At 46.6% G+C, this 22,809-nt stretch overlaps 1 protein-coding gene and 1 pseudogene across 4 annotated transcripts in view; one reads left to right on the top strand and one right to left on the bottom strand.

Annotated features, from left to right (window-relative positions):
- Positions 1 to 22,809, top strand: part of ELK3 (ELK3, ETS transcription factor) — a 64,312-nt gene that overhangs the window by 15,261 nt on the left and 26,242 nt on the right. For 3 of the 4 annotated variants that reach the window (XM_015591484.2, XM_025048786.1, XM_025048787.1), the window contains one exon: positions 12,029 to 12,237. In XM_015591484.2, coding sequence (XP_015446970.1) covers positions 12,031 to 12,237 — 207 coding nt within the window. In that variant the 5' untranslated portion in view covers positions 12,029 to 12,030. Of the gene's footprint in view, positions 1 to 5,721; positions 5,741 to 12,028; positions 12,238 to 22,809 lie in introns of those variants that run through there. The other variant, XM_006914591.3, reaches the window with a different exon arrangement.
- On the bottom strand, positions 6,786 to 6,901 carry LOC112481928 (annotated as a pseudogene).

The following is a 22,809-nucleotide window of genomic DNA, read 5'->3' as shown; positions in this document are numbered from 1 at the left end:
GAACCTTCAGGTTTTAGTCCAAAAATGTCTGGAAAGGAACAACTCATCTGTTTAAAGAAAAAGCATTGTCAGCAGAGCCTATCTGTGTTTCCTCATGAGAATCAATGCACCTAGGGTCCGTCCCAGGTCGTAGGAACCTCTGATTTTTACAGCCCTACTCATCTTTCAAGACATGGTCTGCTTTTTAATACATTCGGTTACCTGGAAAGGTTTTCCCTGCAGTGCCCAAGACTTCTAAATCTGTTTCCTGGGCATGTTGATATATGAGGGAGGTGGATGTGGTTAACCGAGTGGCTATAATGAACTACAGTCTCCCTTTGGGAAGGCTGGGTGACCAGTTGGCTGCTTTGATCTTGCAGGCTTGTGTTCCTTTAACTGCCCAATAAAATAGTGTCTTTTGCTTTCAGAGAAGAGATTAAATGGAGATGTGTATGTTGAAGACGACAGATCACACGCTCTGTTTGTGCGTTTGTGTGGCTACCCGATATGGGGAGATGCAGGGCCCAGGCAGGCAGAAGACCCTGGAGAAGTGGACAAGTCCATCCTTCTCCTGAGGGAAAAAAGAGAAAAATAAAGTTATTCTGTGTCTGAGCGCTTTGACACATTGTAGAAGAGTCTCTGAAGTCAGACGTTACAGCCTCCACCTCAGTGGTAAAGAAATTCAAATCAATGGTAAATTAAAATCCAAAGAAATTGAGATTCACTGTACACCTTTTTTTTAAAAAATTCTGTCATTTGCTGGATGCTGTGTTGGACTTGCTGGTTGACACTAATGAAATGATGGCTAACAATAAGTAGCTCTCTTTGTGGAAGCCATGTCGAAGGCTTCAGAAAAGGCATAAATAAAGGCAACCTATAAACCTTGTTGCTTATAATGTACAGGGCACTGTGCTGAGCTTTTCCCATACACCATCTTATTCAAATTGACTTGCTTCTCTCAGGTACAGAGAGATAGGTGTATGCTTCTGGGACAACTCATTATTTTTTTTTTTCACCCTGGGGATTGATCACCGCTTCTTCTTTAAGCCCAGGAAGAACAAATTCTGTACTTGGAATGTTAAGAAGTTTTGGGACATTGCCAGATTAGGGATCAAAGAGATACCCGCGTGACGCAGCCTAGAGTGAGAAGAGGCGCTTTCGCATCTCGTCTGGATGTGGGATAAGAGATGGCTGGGTTGTGCAATAGTGAGGTGGGGTGAGGTGGGAAATAGCATGAATATACGCATGTGGGAGGAAGTAGAATGGTTCAAACACACTTTCCCAGCCATCCGTTTACTTTTCCAGAGGAAATGCCCATATAAAAATCACCAGTGAACTAATCGAGTTGTTTCTAATTTACTAAGAGATATTACAGTTTCAGAAGGAAAGAGAGGTGGATCCTACACACAGTAATGGCTGTGTTGTTATGACAGTGGTTACCAGTGATTTCCCGTGAAAAATCTTTCTTTCCTTAGATGGAAGTTATTCGAAAAGCTGTATTTGCAAACCATAAAGGGTAAATAAGTAGGCTGAACAATGGCCACTTTCTCTGGTTTTTCCTGTTCACTTTACTCTTTAAAAAAGGGCAGTCTGTAGATATTCACAGAATGAATGAGCATGCAAACATTTGTTAATAGATAAAAAGAGCTTTGAGGGCCATGAACTTGACCTCACAGATTGGCATTTTTTTACATGCAGCAATTGACAATAATTAAAGTGTCTTTTGAAAATAAATTTTGATAATCTTATTTCCACCTCACTAAATAATAAAAAAAGATTTCAAGTATGGGCTGCGTAGTTACCAAATGTTATCCTCATTTACCTAATGCCTTCAAATTATTCTGTGCGGAGTTATTGTAGACCTCAAATAATACAAATTGCTGTTTTCCAATTCTTTGACTTAAGTACAGGGTTTGCTTTATATAATGAAATGGTTTCTGCTCTTTCTCTTGGACATTAATGATATTGTGGTACAAAAACATTTAGTAGATGCTTCTCTGGACAGAGGAGTTGAAGTTGAGAATTTTCCATATATGAAGTGTTCGGATCCATCCTCATTTCTCTAACCATGCAGGTTTTAACAAGTAAAAGGAGAAATGCTTACCGAACACTTAACTTTATTTCTTACAAAGGAGGTTTTTTTTTTCTTTCCTTGACCTCTTTCATTTCTGACTAATTTTTTTTTTAAGTCTAGTTTCTTTTTCGTTCCTACAACATGTAAGCTTCAGAAGGTCAAAGGTAATAATTCTACCCCTTTAACACCCACCTCAGTGTAATTTTAAAAATGAATTCAGGAACATGCAAAGACAAGTGTTAGGTTGCCATCAATAGAAAGAAGAACCAATAAGTGGGTATTTCGACTTCTAAGAATGGAAGCAGAAACCTCATGCTTTGCATAAACATTTTGCGCAGCCCCATCTCACATTAAGACGTCTGGCGCCACCTCGTGGCAGGCAGGAAGAATGCCCTCCTCCAAGAAGAGGGAGAGCAGTTTCTGGCGAGCGAGAAGGCAGCCCGAGAGTGGGGGCTCCCACAGGGCAGGTTCAGGTTTTGTAGAGCTTGAAGCTTAAACAGTTTTGGGGAACTCGCTTTGCACAATCCATTCCCCACCACCCCCCTACACACACCCGCCGCCAAAAAAAAAAAAAAAATTAGAAATACAAAATCACAATGGCTCCTAGGCTAGTGCAAAGTGATGATCCCTGAGGCATTGACTTTACCGGGAATCTGCCTGGGGGGTGTAGGTTCCCGATGACAAAGGCGAATCTGGTGGCCCTGGGGTAGAACAAACTCCCCTGTCAGCGGGGCAGCTCTGGAGACTTGGCGGAGTTTGGAGGAGCACAGCAACCCCTGCTACTGACGTCTGTGCTTCAGCCTCAGGTGGGAGGTCGTCTCTGGGTAAATTGCAGGTCCATCGCATTCCAGGCCCCCACGCTGGTTCTTGCTTTGGCATTTGCCACTACTGCCCACACCCCTGCCCTGCTTGCTGTGGGGAATGTCCGCGTCTCTTCTCTCAAGCTTTTCAGATTTTACCCACCCTTTACATTAAGGCTGTGCTCAAATTCACTCCCCTAGAAAGGCTTCTCCAACTGGCCTAATCCCAATCCGAATCCTAAAGCAAAGTCCATGCGGGAGGTGGGGCGGGGAAGTATTACGGGGTGGTGAAGGGCACAGGCTGTGGCACGTTCTGAGCTCAGTTTTATTTATTCATTCTTTTGTTTGACAAATGTTTATTGGGTGCCTACCATGACCTGGCACTGAGCTAAGAGCTGGGGATACACCAGCCAGCAAAACAAAGGTCAGCACTCACAGAGTCAACATTCGAGAGCAGTGCCTCTCACAGCATCTGTGGAAACGGACCAGTTTTTAAATTTTCCAGCATATTGGGGACTGGTCATTTTGTGAAACGCAATAAGTTATAAATTTTAAAGTAAATGCAATAAATTACTAGGAAAATTAGATTTAAAAAGATACTAAAATACAATCCTCAATTTTTTTATTATAGATTTAACAGGCATAACATTATATTTCAATAAATATAATTAAAATAAACAATGAGGAAAGTAGTTACAAAAAATACATATTCATTGAAAATGTGTATGAAAACAATACTGGTAACATTGTGTCTTTCAGTCATTGTAAGCAAACAAAAAATAAGTGAAATAGAGATTCCCCACAGTAAATACCTATAAACACACTTTAAACAAACACCATATTTATCAATATACCCTTTCAATGTGGCAATCGAGCTTCTTGCTGACTAACAAATTAATCTAGGTTGGGTACAAAAATGGTATTTATAGGGGATGACGTATGGAAACTATTTCTGTGTTTTAAACCAGCCTCGCAGAGGTATGTTGACAGGAATGGAATAAGAGATTTTCAAACACATTTCAGCAAACTCAGGATATTAATTCTTTAACTTTCATCTAAAATAAAGCAGGTATTTCTGCGTTAAAAAATTCATCTGTAATCCTTCATTAGTTGCCAGTTCCAACAATTTACCCTATAAAGTTATAGTTATATTTAAATTATCTTTTAATGAAATCACTCAATTCTAGATTTTTATATGATTTTGGGTTACAGTTGAAAAGCTAACCTTGCCTATTGCATGTTTTAGTGTGGTCCTACTTCATGTGACTAACTAGTCCATAGCTTGTGCCAACAGGTGAGCCTACTGATCACATACTTGCAAGTGGTGACCATGACAAATTGCAGTAGAAGCCTCTGCATACTTACTCTTGGTTTCTATACTTATGGACTGGTGACCAGCAGTTCTTAGTGGCATATTGGCCACCCACTGAGTAGACTGTTCTAGAGGGGCCCCTACTATTCCGCTATTGGGCCTCAATTTTCTCCTCTGCAAAATGGGAACAATAGCTATTCAATTCATAGGGCTGTTGTGGGAATTCAATGAGATAATGCGGGAAAGTGCTTGGTATGTGTTAAAGGCTTCACAAATAATAACCGCCGTATACAGAGAAGACAAAGATAAGGCTGTTCTAATTGGAAGAGACAGATTAATGAATGAATGATGTGAGTGCTGAACGGACCCGTGGTATGAGTGTGCTCACATTTGTGCATGTAAATTACTTCCATTTGGGAAGAATAGGGTGACCTTTTGATCGTCTCTGTCTTGCCCGTTGTGCACTTACCATTTGAGCTACCTGATTTAGCGTCAGGATAGTGACTGCATTTTACTGCTCTCTTCCTGTTTCGTGAGGATTGGTCCTGTTTTCCACCCCAAGGGAGGGAACAGCTTTCCTTTTTGTGTAGGTAATTTGTTAGACCCCTGATGGGCACAGGAGATGGGCCTGGCGTGAGTTAGTGTGCGCTGGGGATGGGTGGTCAGTACCCTTGACCCGACCGACAGAGAGTGACTTATGGGCTGACGGCTCTCAAATGGACAGAGGAGGGCACCGGAGAAGTATCCGGGGTGATCAATATAGTCAGTCTCTAGCATCCTTCTTGTGAGGCTTCATCCAGATTAAAGAATGAATCAAGGATTTTTTTTTTTTTTTTTTGCATTCTTCAGAATCAAGAAGAGTTGAAAAAACAGAATGAGGGTGGAAAGGAACCACTCAGAGTCCATCTAAGGGTCTCTCCTGCTCTGTGCCAGGGGACAAGTTCTTCACTCTCTGGCTGCCTCCATACACCTCACCTCTGCATCTTTTGCCTTTGCTGGCCTGGCGAATGTACCTGGTGGGCTCCATCTTCAGCAGTCATCATCAGTGTTGTCCCAGCGGCCCCTTGGGTTGTCCTTTTAGAACACTTTTCTCTTTTTGACCCAACAGCTCTCATCTGCTTGACTCCCCTCCCCCTTCCAGGGGCACAAGAGAGATGGGAATAGAACCAGCCCCGAGGGAAGTGCGGTCACCCACAAGCCATCATTGCTGGAGGCACAATAGCTTGGTGGCCTTAGGCTAAGCATCTGAAACCAGTGTTTCTTAAGCAGAAGTCAGAAAAGATGTGTTCAATGAGCTGAATTCTTTGCAATAATTGGAAAAAAATTTGTTCTTTCATTTTTGACGATAGTCTAAAAAAATAAACATAAGCATATTCCAAGTCACCTTATAAGCAACAGCCATACACTAGCTGAAGAGTCTCCCTGGATTTCAGAGCCTATATTGGGGTCATTGCCTAATGAACAGAGAACCAAGGTGGTAAAATATCTAAATGATGCTTTAAGCCAGGTGAACGTCAAGTAACCTCACAATGTGCTTTATGAAGAGCTTTCCCTGTTGCTTAAAAAAAAGGAACGGTAAGCATTTGAACAGTACTCACTATGTACAAGATGTTTAAGTGCATTATTAACAACTCGTATAATCCTTACAACAGCCCTGTACAGGAGATACTTTTATTATCATCGCTTTCATTTTACTTATGAGAATATCAAAGCATAAAAAGGTTAAGTAACTTGCCCCAAGTCCCACAGGTGGTCAGGACCAGTGACTTGCATTTGAATACAAGAGAGTCCGTTCCACATTCTGCTCTTACCCACTATGTAACCTCCTGAATAGATATAAATGGTTCACTCTCACCTGCTGCAAGTTGTAGAAAATAATTGTGCTTCAGTGAAAAACTGCATTGTCCAGACTCTAGAGAGAACTTCTCTGGAGGATGTGATGCTGATTTTGTGGAAGATATTTTGCAACCCAATTAATTATAGATAACCGATAGCAAAATAATTCTTGTTGATGGACATGCAAATTCCGTCTTAGAGTGCTCACTTGACTCCTCTTCCGTCCCGTTTTGTTGGATTTGTGCATTCATTTCAGTGTTCCTGATTTATAAATGCCGATCTGTAAATCTATTTGGATTCTCTTTTGACTTGTTACAACATCTATCTAGTGTCCTCCTTGATTAATGAGCAAAATTAAATCTTTAACATGTCTTCATTTTTATATCTATAGGCGATCCATGATTTTACCCATTTTGAAAATTATTTTTAACAAAGCAATTTCACAGCTCTCAGCTTCTTTTCAAGGAAGCCTTCCATGGCCTTCTCCTGCTCACGTACCCCAGGCTCCCAGCCCCTTTACCTGCTCTGCTTGCGTTTTTCCATGGTGCTATTCTTCCAATGTGCTAAATAACTTAATAGTCATGTGTTTGTTGTTTATGACCGGTCTTGTCCTCCTAGAATATAAGCTCTGTGAGGACAGTGGTCTTCACTGATGTGTCCCAAATACCCAGATGGTTGCCTTGACATAAAATGGACACACACACGCGCGTGTGCACGCGCACACACACACAGAAAGAAGTAGAGAGAGAATTGAGTCTTTTTTATTTTTTATTATTATTATTTATGCCTATAGCACCTGGTCTTCCTAGGTGGTCTCCCATCCAAGTACTAACCAGGCCTGACCCTGCTTAGCTTCCGAGATCAGACATCAGGCTTGTTCAGGGTGGCATGGCCATAGATCATGGACTGTGGCTCCACTGGGGCACGAACCCAGGACCTTCTGTGTGTAAAGCAGACGTGCTAACTGCTACACTATGGAACCACATCCAAAAATTGAGTCTTTAGAAAGTACAGTAATATAATATTTTACCTAGAAGAACCTACGTTGGCTCAGTCATTGCCATAACCTTAAGGTGAGTGTTGGCTGCGTTTCAACAAAATTATCTCACGTGTGTAAACTTATGTTGAGTGGGGGGAGGAATGTGTTTTATCTGTGAATTTCATTTTATCATTATATGAGAATTATAAGCCTAGAGGAGCTAGGTTTACAATTAAATGAGATAATTTATAATGAAATGAGGAAAAATATTAAAAAAATTTTAATGAAAATACTTTGTCAACATGAGGAACCTATTAAATTTTTCTCCCCTGCTCCTTTAAAAAGAAGTTAAGTGTATCCAAACCGGATGAACGATTTTAGATGGTCTAACTATACTCCACACTGTGGCCAGATCTAGGATATAAACTACAAAGGAAGAGAAGCAGTTGGGGCAAATGGCAGGTAGCCTTGTTCTGTGGCGAGGCCTGGGGGAGGGTCTGCCAGCCGCTGTGACCGGTGTGTGTTTGCTTAGCTCCAGCGGGGATGGTGAGAGGTGAGCCATTGCAGGCGGCACCACCAAGCTGAAGTCAGAGGAGTGGAGAAGGCATCAAATGCTAGAGGCCACCTCTTCCCGTAAGAGCCCCGATGGCCGTGAAAGTGGACTGACCTGCCTGGATAGAAAAGCGCAGTTTAGTCTTGTGTAAAGAAGGGCATTGCGATACCTGACAGAATGTCATACATTCAAAATAAGTTCTGGGAAGTGGGGAGAGGAAAGAGAAGCATTTTCTAATGAGCAGAAATTTGACTTTGGGGAATATTTTTAAAAGATTTATAGCATTTCTTTCATGTGTTCTATGTATTTTAAGTGGAGAGTCTTGAAAATCAGCTGAATGGGGTTAGGCTGATGAGACATTTTAACTTAAAGTAGGCCTTCGTTTGCATAATAATGTCTCGGGCATAAATCTCAAGTATCAACACTTTCTTGAACTTTTCATTCAATAGGAGCCATAGTATGCTGTCTGCATGACTCACAGTCCTTGTAATGGCAGCCAGAGAAATTGGACTTGATCGTACCTGTATATTAAGATATAAGGCTTCATGGATAATTCTAGGCATGGAGGACTAATTTAGAAAAAAAAAACACTGATTTTTTTTTTTTTTTTCCTGGTGAGAGATACTCATTTGGATGAATTTGCTAATACGTTCAGTGTTGGCGGCTGTGAGAAGGGCATGCTCCCCAGTCACTATGTTAGAGCCTTTTCCAGTGTCCCAGAAGGGACAAAATTTGCAGCTGGCAGAGGTATGATAGAACAGAAAGCATGACTGTATGTGAAAACAGCTGTGTAAATGGTGACACTTGATCGAATCCTAATTTAAACAGATTAACATTGGAACTAAAAATCAAAGACACACAGAGAGTGCTCTTGAATGGAGAGAACCGCAGCAGCGGTATCAGCTGGTGGCCCCGCCCTGCTGTCCCCCACGCCCCTGCTCCCCCACATCCCACCAGTGGCTCTGGCCAGAGGGCGTGGGAGGGTCCAGAGCTGCCTGGGGTGGGGCAGGGTGGGGGGGGCGGTTCCACCGTTTCCCAGAATTACTTCTGCTGAGTATAGAAGGGGGTGACACATGTTTGTAGATGTGATGATAAGTTCACCAGGAAATATTTTTGAGACTCATCTCTGAGTAAGGTGTGGGATTTCCAGCAATGAAGATTTGTGTGCGGCACAGTCATCGATACTGGGGGACCAGCCAGGGCAGGGGAGTGGCTGGGGAGGGCTGGAGAAGAGGGGAATGAAGGCCTCCGCACTGGGCTGGACATGCTTTAGGCAGGAGTGGCTTCGTGCCTTAGCCACCTCCGGTGGAGCAGTCTTACTCACGCTTAACCCTTCTGAGTTGTCCTCCAGGGCTTGCTCAGTTGTAGCCTGGCCGTGACTCCCCTTCAGCGAGGGAGGAAGGAGGGGGAAGGAAGGGGCCCACCCAGCCAAGCTCGGTGGGAGATTAAGAACCTGCAGGGAGACCCTGTGAGTCGTGGCTCACAGCTCCTGGAGCCAGTTCCTCTCTTCCAGAAGTCTGGGAGGCCCCTGATCAGGGGGTCCCTATCCCACCATTTGCTCGTCTGCCTTTTCACTTTCTACTCTTTCACCTCTTCTTTTTCTTGCCCATTTCCTTTTTCCTCCTTTGTCTTCGGCCCCGGTCAGAGCACCCACGGTCATCACTTAGCTCACTGTGACCCTCGGAGTAAAGACATGACCAGCCAATCCCCCCACATCTCACAGGATGTTTTTTCATGTCTAGACACACCTCCTGATTGTGAATGGAAGCTCTGTAGCGTAAAGACATTGCACCCCGGTGAAGAGAGAATTTTTCAGCAAAGCCGTTGGGCATTGTAATAGTCAACCTTTGCTGCCATGGTGCTGCGTAATAAACTCTTTCTAGACTCACTGGCTTACGATAGCATTTATTTTCTCATGGGTTGGCTTCAGGGATGCCGATTCAGACTGTGGATCGTGGGGCTTGGCCCCAGGCTTTAGGTTGAATTCAGGTTGGCTCCGCGTGTCTTGTTTTGGGGCAGCAGCTTCAGGGTAGTAACAGGAGCACGGGAAGAAAAATGGAGACACGCAAAGCCTTTTGGACCTCGGCTCAGAATCGGCACATTGTAACTCCTACTTTGCATTCCGTTGGCCAAATTAAAGCACATGGCCAAACCCACATTTCAGTGGGATAGAAGAGTAGCTCGTCTATTCTAGCGCACTGCGGCAAGGTCACTGGAACGGGGGACGGGAAGGTGTGAGAACATTTATCCAGTGTACTACATATGTCCTTATTAGTTCCATCTGGAGAACATGACTCCCATACATGGGGTGGGAATGCCACGAGAAAGGATTGCAGAAAGCACAGGAAGCTCTGAAGAGTCCTGGTTGGAAGAAGCACTAAGTGTAAAACACATGGAGATGTTTCCATTGTCCCCTTGCCCCATCTGGAACGTGATGGTTCGTGTCCTTACAGGCGGGGCAGGAGCAGGTGGCTGACCGCTTTCCTACCTGGCATGTGAGCCACAGGCCCCTTCTGTTCAGACCTCCACACCCACTGGCAGCCTTCTGCCCTTTGGAGCAGTTCTTCTGAGCAACCCCTGTGAGTTTCAAAGATATTTTAAAGGTTACTGTCTGAACTGTTTGGCCAAGAAAACACCGAAGAATTTGAGACAACTGTTCGCAATTCTTAGCGCCAATGAAGAGGAGAAAGTTTGTGGCTCGTCCTCAAATAAGCAGAAGGGTGGTTCATATTAGGAGCTGGAACTGGCAAGCTGCTCACAAGACTCGTGAGATGCAAAGGCAGTGCTGATCCAACAGCGAAATAGTTTACTCTCCCACAGACTGAGTGGCCATTGTGGGAAAGGTTGATTTCTGTAAAGAATTTCTCCTTTAAAGAACCGTAAATGAAACGCTGTATGAGATTCTTAGCCTGCTTTCCTTCACCCGAGAAACCCACGTTGCTCAGAGAAACAACAAAATGTGTTCTTTGGGTTAAATCCATGAAAGGATATGAGGAAACGAATACTTACTGGGTGACGAGGTATCTTCACATTCATTCCCTCGTGGAAGGGGAGAAAAATAATTTGTCAGTCTGACAGCTGTCCTTTAAGAGGGATGCATGAGAGGAGATGTGGAGCTGACAAAAATATTGGTACAGATCACTCTCCCTAAGGCACTTACTCTGGCTTCCAGTTCTCCCAGAGGCGTGTACCTTTCTCACTGCCCTCTACTTCCGGTCACCCCTGGCTGTCTCCTAGGTCTTCAGCACCCCCTCCTTGCTATTCCCGTCCTTTCTGGCTTTGTCTCCACCTCACAGCTTGCCTTCGAAGCTTCTCTCCTTGCCAGAAGCCATTTTTCCACCCTCCGTTCATCTCTGGTTTCCTCAGCCTCGCCCTGGAATGTCACCCCCATCCTGTCCCCATCGAAAGCCAAGGCACATCACACATCTCGTCATGACAGCTGATCCGAGTGAAGCTTTCGGGTCCAGCCCAACCATCTCTTCTTTCCTAATTTAACAAATGTCGATAAGACAAACGGGTTATTTACTGTGATTATTATTGCTATTATTACTTTTAGAATTAATTGCCATGAAAGTCCTCAGAAATCTGAAGTTGGGGAACGACCTAGGGGAGTGGGGAAAAATTTCTTCGAGAAAGCCCCATTTGAATTGCATCACGATGGATGAGTAGGGGTTCTCCAGGGTTCGAAGCTAGGGAACAGCATTCTAGGCAGAAGGAACAGCACTTAACAAAGCTCATATCAGGACCAGAGGGAAAAGATAGCGTTTTACAGGCTTTCCTATCATAGCGGAGGAAAAATGCTTTTCCCACCTCTGCATTTGTGATGGTGGGGTTTGATCTGCAATGTGATGAGTGCCTGGGAGAGTTAAGGGTCGGTCTCTAAGTGGCAACGACCGATTCTTCAGTCCCACAAACATCTGTCGGTTGGCCGCATGCTACATCAGGCCGGGTGCTGGGTTATGAGTGCCGGGAATACAAAGAGCGATTCAACAAAGTCCCTTCCTTGTGAAGTTCCTTCTGCAGTTAAACTGACTGGTATGCCCCAGCCCCATTACCCCGGGCCTCCACATAAATGTGCTTATCATGGGGTCCACATTCATAGCCATCAGTGGACTAGAGACTGACCAATAAAGGACTCGATAGGATGGGCGGGAACAGACTCTAGTGCTAAGTGGGGAATTGTGTAGGGACTAATTCTACAAGTGGGCAGTTCATTAATCATTTTTTCACTTTATTCCTGATGCAACCCTGTCACCTGCAGGAATGTGCCTTGCCAACAGGAGGATCACAGTGCTTCCTTGTATTTCTGGCCGTTTACGAAAATATAGCCGGAAAGCACCTGATTCAGAGTGGCCTGTTGGGATGGATGTGAACGTGACTTTGGCTCACTGGGGGGGCGGGCGGCGGCGGGGAGCTGAGGCGCTCATCCCAAAGCCCCTTCTCCACCAGACTGGGCATGTGAGCTCGCGCGCTGACCTGTCCCCTCCCTCCCCAGGTATGGAGAGTGCAATCACGCTGTGGCAGTTCCTGTTGCAGTTGCTGCTGGACCAGAAGCATGAGCATCTGATCTGCTGGACCTCCAACGATGGTGAATTCAAGCTCCTCAAAGCAGAAGAAGTGGCCAAGCTGTGGGGACTCCGGAAAAACAAAACAAACATGAATTACGATAAGCTGAGCAGAGCCCTGCGATACTATTACGACAAGGTAAACCCTTGCCTTGCACGAGGCTGTCTTGGGCAGGTGGAGAGCCACCTCCATATTCCACTGATGAAGGTGGATAACGGTGTACTGTGAAGCAAGTCGGGAAATCACATGGAGGCAATTTGTGCAGTTTTCGGTTTTGTTTTGTTTTGAGAAAAAAAACGTAGGTATTTTTCTACAGTATAAAAAAATACTATAGGTCTATTTTTCTGGAAACCCTTTGGATGTGACCGTGGGTCAAATTTCGTTCCTTCTGCATTTTCACGTGTAGTTGCTGCCAAACTTTGCCAACAACAGAAATCAGATGTAGGGAGGTTCTGGGGCTTCCCTCATGGTTAGTTGCTTGAGTGACAGAATAAATGTTAAAATCTAGAGAATCAGTGTATCCTATCTGGTTTGTAGTTCCCTCGAATGGGCCTTTCCTGGGGGAAATGGTAGCTCAGGCAAGTTATCTAACCATTTGCTGCCTCCTTGTCCTCATTTATGCAAATGGGGTCCTAATAGTACCATGTCAGGATTGTTGTGAAGACTAAACAAGTGTCACATGGTCAGTACTTGTGTCTGTCACATGGTCAGACTTAGAACAATGCTTGGGTACGTGGGGTTGCAACTTCACGGGAAATTTCCTTAATCAAAAAAAAAAGTTTTTCTTTTCGAGTCACACAGACGAGTCAGAGTGCTTTGTTAAGTGATTCCACAGCATGGTTGCCAGAGCCAGGAGGGTTTGTGTGCATTTCTGGAAAAGCAGTAAATGGGCCTGAGAGGGCAAAATTATTCCTATTTAGGGGCCATCACTTCAGGCCTGTCTTTGTTGAGCATTTCTGTCTGGCTCTGTTGTTGCTGATAATTTAGCCTCATAGACATAGACTTAGAGCCCTAAGTTCTGGTTTTACTGTTCATAGCGAAAGGTGAATTAAAGGCTGATTTAAATATTAGTTCCTGATCTATATTTAGCACCTTCTTTCTGCCAGCCTCTTTGGAATCCAAGACAGGAGAATTACACATTTCAGGAAGTGGAGGCATCATTAATTATAAAGTGTTCCTTCATACGATCATAATTGCATATGATTATGTCATTGAAATGTTAAAGGTGCTTTCCTTTAATGTGGCAATTAATTAATCCAGGCTTAATGCAGAGCCGAGCTAAGATGTAAAAAGCACTTCTTGCAAATTGCACTGTCTGAAAGCCTGGCAGATGGTTTATTGTTTTGCATTTTCCCCCAGGTTCTAAGTTGCACAATGGGAATTAGAGCCCTCTGAAGGAAAACAGTCATCTTGCCTGCTGGCAGGGTGCCCAAAGTGGCTTTGAGACTTAAAAAAAAAAAAAAAAAATTCATTGTTTTAAATTAAGGTGTCAAAGAAAAGGAGCCCTGCCTCAGTGTCTGTGACTCAGTTTCATCTCTTCATGTGGCCTGGGCATCGGGACTATAAGATTGTGTATCATGAGCACAAAGGGAGATCACGGGCTGCAAATGACACCACAAAGACTGGCAAAGCCATCGCTGTTTAGACTACACTTGATCTCCCTTGAGCAGATTTTTTTCACTCTCTAGGGAAAGCAGTTTCAGAGGCTTCGGTCGCCCAGCATGTTTTGGTACTTTGTGTGCCGAGGGCTTCCTACCCCCATCTCCCCTATATGACGCCAGCCCGCGTTTCCCTCCTCCCCCACTACAGTCCTGCTAGCATCTCCTTTTAAAGATGAGGACGTGGGGCTTTGATGAGGAACCCGCCCGAACTCCTGCAGCCAGGAAGGGGTAGAGCCAGGATGCTCATGCTCCTGGCCACAAGGCACATGCCCTGCCTTCCTGGCCTTTCATTACCTTTGCCTCTGAACACCTGAGTTCCGGGTAGGCAATCAGGCAGCACAAAAGGTATTGCAACCTTAGAAATTTTTTGTTCAAGCTCTTCAGTGTTGAAAAATCTGGGGTACACTGGGCATCTGTGCCGAAGGCCCCAGGTCCTAGTGGCCAGTGTGGTATGCTCCCCGCAGTTATCCCTTTCCTGTCCTGCCAGGGCTGAGCTCGAAGTCTGGCCACGTGACTTTTGCGCAGCCAGCTGGCACTAACAGTGAGGGCAGGAGCAGCTCTGGTCCTGTGTGTCATGTAGTCTCAGCCACCAGGAGAAGGCGCCCTGCATCCTTCCTCGGACATGGGTACACTGTACAGGTGCATGTGTACACAGCACACAAGTGCGTACACATGGCTGTTTGCATCTTTCCCATGAAATGTTCTCCAGTGCCAAGCAAAGCTCACCGTGAGGCTCCTAATACAGTTTAAAGTGAAAAGAAAAGGAAGGAGGAGAGGGGAGGAGAGGGTGAGAGCAGAGGGGAGGGGAGGGGAAGAGAAGAAGGGAGGTAAAGAGAGAGAGGAGAAGGAGAAATGGCGAAAGTTTACAAAAAGTATACTCTAGTTTACATTTTAGATGGACGCTTCTTTAAGTTTTGCCAGTGTTAATCTGTAACTATATGTGTGTATAAGTTGAAACATGGACTCGCCAGTATCTGACCATTTTTCGACCACAAAAATGGCAATCTTAAATGTCTTAGGCTCTCATTTAAGAAACAGATTCTAGGAGGATCTTTGTGAATGTGAAGCCCCTGGCCACATGGTGTGCCACACTCCTCACCATGTAAGTGTTTCTCAGGGTTACTCAGCACTTAGTGTGACCTTGTCTGCCATTTACTGTCTTCCTCACTCCTCCTTATTCCCCTCCTTATTCCCCTCCCCTCCCCCCCTCCTTCTCTCCTTCTTTCTCTTCCTCCTCTCCCTACTTCTCTCTCCTCCTCCCCTCCTCCTTTTCTCCTCCCCCTTCCTCTCCCCCCTCCCCAAACTGACACATATCCAGAGCCTGCTCTGCACGTGGCATAAATTAGGTGACTCCCTACCTTGACGGCTGGGTTCTTTTTTTCTGTTGTTTATTTTCTGTCATTTGCTAGCTATCAACTCTTCACTCTTGGCTGAAACTGCACATCCCTTGGTTTGTCCTAATAGGGAAGTTTTTCTGCCACCATAGACAAGCATGAGCATACCATTATTTTTATATGTTGTATATTATATTTTTAGCTCATTCCAGAATATTAGAAATGGGCAGAGGGAAAAAAAGCAGAAAATGTGTGTAGAAAAACTTTATAGCACCAGAGGAGATTGACAATTGGGCTCATGGCTTCAGATTGGAGCTGAGGCACTTTAAGCACAGTTCCTCCAAAAAAATGTCCCCACCTGTGTCATAGCGAAGTGGTTAATAGCATGAACTCTAGGGCTAGATTGTCTGGGTTTGAATCCCGCTCCGTGACTATGGGTGCTTTGTCTAATCTCTCTGGGTCTCAGCTTCCTTTTCTATAAAATGGGTCTAATAGTAGAGCCTACACCACGGGGCCATGGTGGGGATTAGCCGAGTTAACGCATGAGCGCTGAGAACATGCCCATAACACATAAGGTGCTACAAAGTATCAGCCAGAGTAATAATACAGATGATATTTTCCTTATTGCTAATTCGAAAAGTATAGACAGGAGCAAAGGAGAAAATGAGGGCCTTGGTACTACCTTCCTGTGCAGGTACACACAGGTATGACGGCTCTTTGCACTGATGAGCCACCAGGAGCATTATGTTGTGCTTTTTAATGACCGAAGAAGGACAATCACGATTTCTTTGCCCATTGCCTATTTATATATTTATATATTTAGTTGAATTCTGAAAATTCAACTACTGAGATGCTTTAGCATTTGAATGACTCTTCCTTGCTGTTCTGAATCAAAGTGCACTTCTCCGTGCACGCCCAGTTGGAGCGAGTCTCCATCTTCACGTGCTCTCTCAGTATCCAGCATGGGCTTTGCATGTGGTACCGTCCAGGTCAGAGTCTCTGAGTCTCAGTTCACCTATCAGAAAGTGGGCATCCTGATAGCAGCTTCCCTCGTTGGTTCGTGTGCGGATCAGTTGTGACCGTGTGTACGAGGTGCTCAGGCACCTGGGAAGCACACTCTCAGTGAATGTTCATTTCTGTTACCGTGTTTAGAGAACTGACTGCATTGCTTTTGTATGGCTGTCCGTTTATATAACTGGCTTCCTCACAAAACAGTCCTCACCATGGTCTCTTGGCTTCCCCACTTTCGTTGCTCTGGTACCTTGTACAGGGTCTGGCACATATTAGTTGCTCAGTTAATGTTAAATGATTGAGCAGGTGGATACAACATAATGAAGTGGATACTACTCAAACACAAATTACATATATGAAAGTTGACATTACAGAAGTGCTAAACTTAGAAGCAAACAAAAAGTGACCATTTTTGATTATTGTAGTGTATTCATTTCGTAAGGCTGCCGTGACAAATTACCACAAAACAAGTGGCTTACGACAGAACTTTATTCTCTCATCGTTCTGGGGACCAGATTTCTGAAATCGGGGTGTCAGCAGGGCCCAGGTAGTACCCTTCCTTGCCTCTTCTAGCTTCTGGCGGCACCCATCGATCCTTGGTGTTCTCGGCTTGTAGCTGCATCACTCCGATCTCTGCCTCTGTCCTCACATGGCATCTCCCTGTGTGCCTCTGTCTCTACATTGCCCTCTTGTAAGGAGACCAAGTCTATGGGGTTAGGGCCCACCCTAATGGCTTCATCTTAAATTGATTATATCTGCAAAAACCCTATTTCAAAATTAAAAAAAAAGAGTCATATTCACAGGTACCGAGAGTTCAGACTTCAACCTTTTTTTGGGGGGGAGGGGGGGCGCATACTTCTACCCATAGCATGTACATATATCTCACACACTGCTGGGCGTTCGTGTAGATGTTCAGAATTACACACAGAGGGTGAACCTTGGAGATGATGCTTTGATTCAACCAATCCTAAAGGAAAAACTGCTCCCCATGACAAGGACAGCAAGTAGATTCAACGGCAGGTATGAAACGAGATTCTACGACAGGCATGTCACGGTGTGCCCACCACGTGCCAGCTGCCGTGCCGGGTCCTCGGGGTGGAAACAGAGGTGAAAGGGATGAGAACTGCCTTGGAGGGATTCAGAGTCCTTGAGAATTCATCCGTTCCTGCTCTGGAACAGCAAATAATTTCAGTAAACGACTTAGATGGGAAGAAAAGCTGACCCCGATGCCTTCAATCCTGGATCAGCAATGGCTGGGGTCTGGCCGTGGCCTCTGAGGTTCCTTCCCTGACCTGCCTTTCTGTGGATGGCCGTTTCACATGCATTAGCGAAGGCTGGAGGATCAGAGTTTGCAACTGACTGCCAAGGACTTGCCTCCCCGACTTGCAGTTTTTGAAGAGGCTGCTGGGCAAATCCCAGCAGAATTCCAAGAAAGGAGTGATGCCCAGCCCAGGATGCGGCATGCTTAATACTCAGGCATGGACTGAGCAGAGGCCCCTCTTCTGCTTGGAAACCTGCAGGTAAAGGGAGGGCGCCTGTGTCTGAGTCCATGAGGGGCAGAAACCAGAGCTGGCGAGACCTAACTGAGACATTTAGTTCCCGCCTGGGCATTTCACAGTCACACCCTACCAGGCAGCATTCGCCTCAATCTTGAACCCTGGGAGATGGGTTTGTTCATTGTAGTGCTGATGGTTTGAATTTGGGGTAGGGTTTGTTTTTCTCCTTAGGTTTAAACTGAGTCTTCCAAAAGGTATTTTACTACCCGATGTAATAGTAAGGGTCTCTCTCTTTCAGAGATTTTGTTTATTAACAAGTTCAACAACTCTTTTCCACTCCTAAACCACATCGGATGGTCTTGGTGTTTAAATCTCTCGTTTTGGGGATGCTCAGGTGGAGAAGAGAGGGGTCGATGCCCAGAGCATGCCTGTAACTGGCCTTAGGGACCCAAGTCTGGGGGGCCTGAGGGACTGCTGGATACATAGCATTTGTTCACTTTTAAGGTCTGCATGGTTTTAGTTATACATCCGCCTTGAGTTGACATGGCCCCTTTCTTTCACCTCTGACTTTCCTTCATCATTCAGCCATTACTTGAAGAACATACCTACTCCCCTTGGGTGGCTCAGCAGGTGGTCGGGAGGCAGGTGCACAAACCAATTACAGTAGAGCACCGTGTGTAAAGTACTAGCTGGCCATGATTCCAGCAGCTTCCAGGAGAGATAGCAAGAGAGAAAAACGTGAAAAGGAGGCTGTAGAGCTCAAGACGTGTGACTCAGATCTAGAGGAATGAGAATGAGTTAACCAGGCTGAAAAAAGTTGGGAAAGGGTAGGCCAAGAACGGGAACAGCATGTGCAAAGGGGAGGCTTTTGACTTTTCAACCACAGAGTATTTATTTAGGGAATGATGTGAGGTTGGAAGAGGGAATGGAGCATGGAGTTTCTTCTGCAAAAGACTTGGAACTTTATGGCCAGGACAACAGAGAGCTAATAAAGGGCCGTAAGCCAGGAAGTGCCATGCTCAGATTTGCATTTTAGAAATAAAAATCTTTGTCTCCTCTTACTCTGCTTGGCATTGATCTTGTTGCGCTCAGACCCCACAGCCTAGATCTTTTTGGCCAATTACCACGAATTGATTTCTCTCTGCTGGCTGAGCTGGCGCCATCACACCTCCGGCATCAGGGCCTGCGTGTCCCTCTCTAGAAGTGCCTGGGAGTGGAGAAGGAAGAAGGGGTTAGTCTGCCGCTCAAATACACAGGACAGCTATCTCCCGCCTTTAGCCGCTGAAGCCACAGACTCTCCGGTTGCTGCAAAAGGAGACCTGGAAGCTGACACAATCCCTCGTCCTTTTCCTCCAACAGGGCTTTTGTCCTTGTTGTTGCTGGCGGTGAACATTCATCCCAGGGGGAGGTGAAAAGTGTTGCCAGCTCCCTTCTCATCAAGAGATTGAAATGGTGATATGATGAAAAATCCTCCCGTCTCCACAGCAACATCCCGGCTTATCCTCACCAACGTACCCAACAGTCTTTATTTAATTGGAAGGGGTGTCGAGGGGAGCAGTCGAGACAGAGTCCTTGGCAACACGTTCCTGGAAGCAGGATGCATCACCTTCTTAGCTTAATTGGACGATTCATTTTCAATTGGGTGTGCAAGCATGACAGGAAAATGTTCGTAGTAATAATACATATCTCAGATCGACCCCCTGTGCCAAGAAGCCTGACCCTGGCAGAATTTTTTAATTCCCCAGAATAAATTTTGCGAAGCTAAGATGACATATTGTCCGTCGGAGTGGAGAAAGAACGAAGTCCAGCAAGCATTTTTATCCAGAACTTTCTAGAATACCTATGTTGGTTGCAAAATTTCACAGAGGACCCATCTCTCCTGGACTCCATTTTGGGGGTGTTTTGTGTATCGAAGGTGCCCTCTGTGCTCAGTCCTGGGTCTGAGTGTTGAGGGTCTGGTATGTTTCATTGGATATCTTTTTTTTTTTTTCTTTTATGTCATGTCAGTAGCTCAGATGGTTTGAAGTACAACAGATGGACTGGGCATTCTGGGTCTGAGTGTTGAGGGTCTGGTATGTTTCATTGGATATCTTTTTTTTTTTTTCTTTTATGTCATGTCAGTAGCTCAGATGGTTTGAAGTACAACAGATGGCAACTGGGCATTGCCTGGGGGCCGAGGGCATAACCAGGGCCTCTCTGCAAGCTTTTTGGTCCTGGAAGCTGCCTAGAGACCTGTGGGGTAGCCATGGCCTGATGGAGGTCTTCCAGTTTGGCCACATGGCCTGGGGAGACAGCAGCTGGACAAGAGGGCCAGGCTGCAGGGGGGGACACTATATGTTGATTGAGGACGCTTCCTGACTTGCGCAGGTTCCCAAGCCAGCTTCCCTGTGGCACTCACTGTTCCCCCAAACGGGCAGTTGCTAAGAAACACTCAGAGTCTTGGGAGTACCTTCAGCACCGTGTTGATGAGGCTGCTGTGCTCAGTGCTCAGCTGCCAACACGCCGACAGCCTGGCCAGCTCCACATACGTCAGGCTGTGGCCCAAGCCCACGCCAGGTTGCCAGCATGAGCGTTCCTGCTTCTGGGCTTCTAGCTGCAGGAAAATTGAGTGGTTGTGTAGACAAACTGACAAAACCCCTAACATTTCACATCATACCACCCACCATCCGCCCACCAGCCCAGCTGCTCCTCGATGCGCCTCCTCCCCACCTTCTGCCTGGGCTCCCACAGCCGTGCATCTCAGTTCCTGCCCCCAGTGTATGGCACCAGAAGGGGAAGCTCAGACGTATGGAGCATTTGCCTTAAGCCAGGCCTGTGCTAGCTAGTTTTACATTGAGAGGCGGGAATACTGAGTCTCAGAGAAGATAAGTAACAGATCCAAAACGAAGCAGCTCGTCAGTGGCAGAGCTTTCTGCCTGGGAGTCTTCACCCCAGCGTCCGTGCTCGGGGTTATGAAGCTGAGGATCACACAGTTGCAGAGCCATGGGCCCAAACTCGAGTCCCATATTCCTAACATTGCTGATTATGACCCCAGGGCAGGCCGAGGAAACCAGACCCCACCATTTGCTGTTTGAAATGACAATGGAAAAACTGCTGGCAGCTGAAAATGTCTGGTGATGGTTCTGGAAGCCCCAGAATACCCTAAACTTCTGTGTCCAGATGACACTTCCTAAAGAAAACCAGACCAGAGTGTAGCAACCCTGTGCCTGTGCACCTCCCAGCTCCCTGCGGCTGCCAGGAGAGGCTCCGACCTCCCTTCACCATGGGGCCCCCACTCCCCCGCTACCCCGCCCTGGCTCCGCTGCCCTGAGCAGCATCTTCAGCGATCTTGTCGTTGCCTGGGTGCTCCCTCTGCCTTTCCTGCAGCTCGTCCTCAAATTCCTCTCTGCTCTACCTCCTCCAGCTGATGCCTGCCCTTAGTGTCACCTCCTCTGCTCCCTTCTCTTGCTGCCACGCTGACTGGGCGCTGGTCTTCTTTACCATTCCTTGCCCTGGGGCCTGAGGATGGAGGTAGGATGAACGAGCGTGGGATCAAGCGAACATGCTTCTCCGTAGCGCAGAAGGGAGTCTGTCATCTCGGAATGTCAGCGCTGGAAAGAACCTAACAGACCATCCTGCGCTGCCTGCCCCTCTTTTATTAGCAAGTGAGAATCCGAGAGGGGAGGTGATTTTTCAGGAAAATCGATGGCGAAGCCAAGGATGGGAACGCACTCCCAGACCACCTGCGGCTCTGAGCCCCCAGCCATCTGCTCCTGCACAGGTGGCCAAAGCTGGAAGGCCATTTTGGCAACTCCCTGCTTGGCAGGGAAAGCGGAGGAAGACTTGCCCTGGGGCAGCAGTATTACCTTTTATTTTTACACTCCAGAGGCCTTTAATAAAAATACCCTTGGGTGTCGAGAGGAAGGAGACCAGACTCTGGGTCCAGCGAGCAGCAGGAGCGAGCCCAGAGCGGGTGCAAGCGTGTTCCTGGTGTCGAGCCAGAGCCGCCCCCCGCCCCCTCCTGGGAGCCCCGCCAGGCCCCTCATCTACAGCGACATCAGGCCCTCGAATGTGGAGAGCCAGTCCCCACTGCAGCTTAGCTGTGCCAGAGAAGAAAGAAATCGCAACCCAGACCACAAGGAAACCTCCCCACCAAGCCAGCCAATTCCGAGAGAGCCGGAGCCCTTGCTTGGCAGCGCGCTATTCTTAGCAGCTGGAAGTGGGGTGAGCGTGGGTGTATGTGCGCGTGCGAGTGCGCATGCTCCAAAATTAAACTTTCAGCCTCGGCCTCACCCAAGCCAGTGCCGACAGCAACGTGACAGCAGGGCAGCAGACCCAGCGCGCAGGGAAGGCTGTGCCTCCCCACCCGCTCAATGGAGACTGTAAGGAGGAGGTTTAAGACTGGAGGTTTCCTGGGGCGCTGTAACAAAGAACCACAAACCTGGTGGCTCAAAACAACAGACGTTTGTTCTCTCAAAGCTCCGGAGGCCAGAGGCTGCAATCAAGGTGTGGGCAGGACGATGCTCCCTCTCAAGGCTCTGGAGGCTCCTTCTTGCCTGTTCCAGCTTCTGGTGGCGCCTGGCACTCCTTGGTGTTTCTCCAAGGAGCTGCATCGCTCCAATCCCTGCCTGTCTTTACATGGCCTTCTGAGTGTGTCTGTCTCTCTGTGTTCTTTTCTCTTATAAGTCACAGAATTTAGTGCCCCCCTAACTCCAAGACGGTTCCATCCCGACGTCCGTAACTGATTCCACGTGCAAAGACCCTGTTTCCAAATAAGGTCGCATTTGGAGGATCTGGGTGCATGTGAATTTGGGGGGTGGGGCAGGGCACCGTTCTCCTCACTACGGAGGGGAAAGGCTGCCCCAGGGAGAGGCAGCTCCAGGTAACAGGTCCAAAGAGCCCTTTCAGAGGCGCTCCGTGTGGGGGCAGGTGCGAGGTGAGCCTGCCCATAGCAAATTCCTAGCAGAGTCCAGTGCTGCCAGCCAGCTGCTCTCTGCCCCCTCGGGTTCAGAGGCAGGGGTTGAGAGGAGGAGGCAAGGGCTGCCGCTGCCCACGCCAGCAGCAGTCAGATGCTTCAAGGACAGAGGCTAGATTCACTTCCTTTTCTGCTCCTCAGAGCCTAGCAAGGAGCCTTCCATATGAAAGTGCCTTAAATGTTTGTTGAAAGAATGTTTGCTTGTTACGGAGGAGGGACTGTGAGCATGACTCCTACAGTGAGTACTTGTTCTA

Source organism: Pteropus alecto, unplaced genomic scaffold (assembly GCF_000325575.1).
Source record: "Pteropus alecto unplaced genomic scaffold, ASM32557v1 scaffold94, whole genome shotgun sequence".
Lineage (NCBI taxonomy): Eukaryota > Metazoa > Chordata > Mammalia > Chiroptera > Pteropodidae > Pteropus > Pteropus alecto.
Note: the sequence above shows the minus strand (reverse complement) of the source record. Positions and strands in the feature narration are given on the sequence as shown.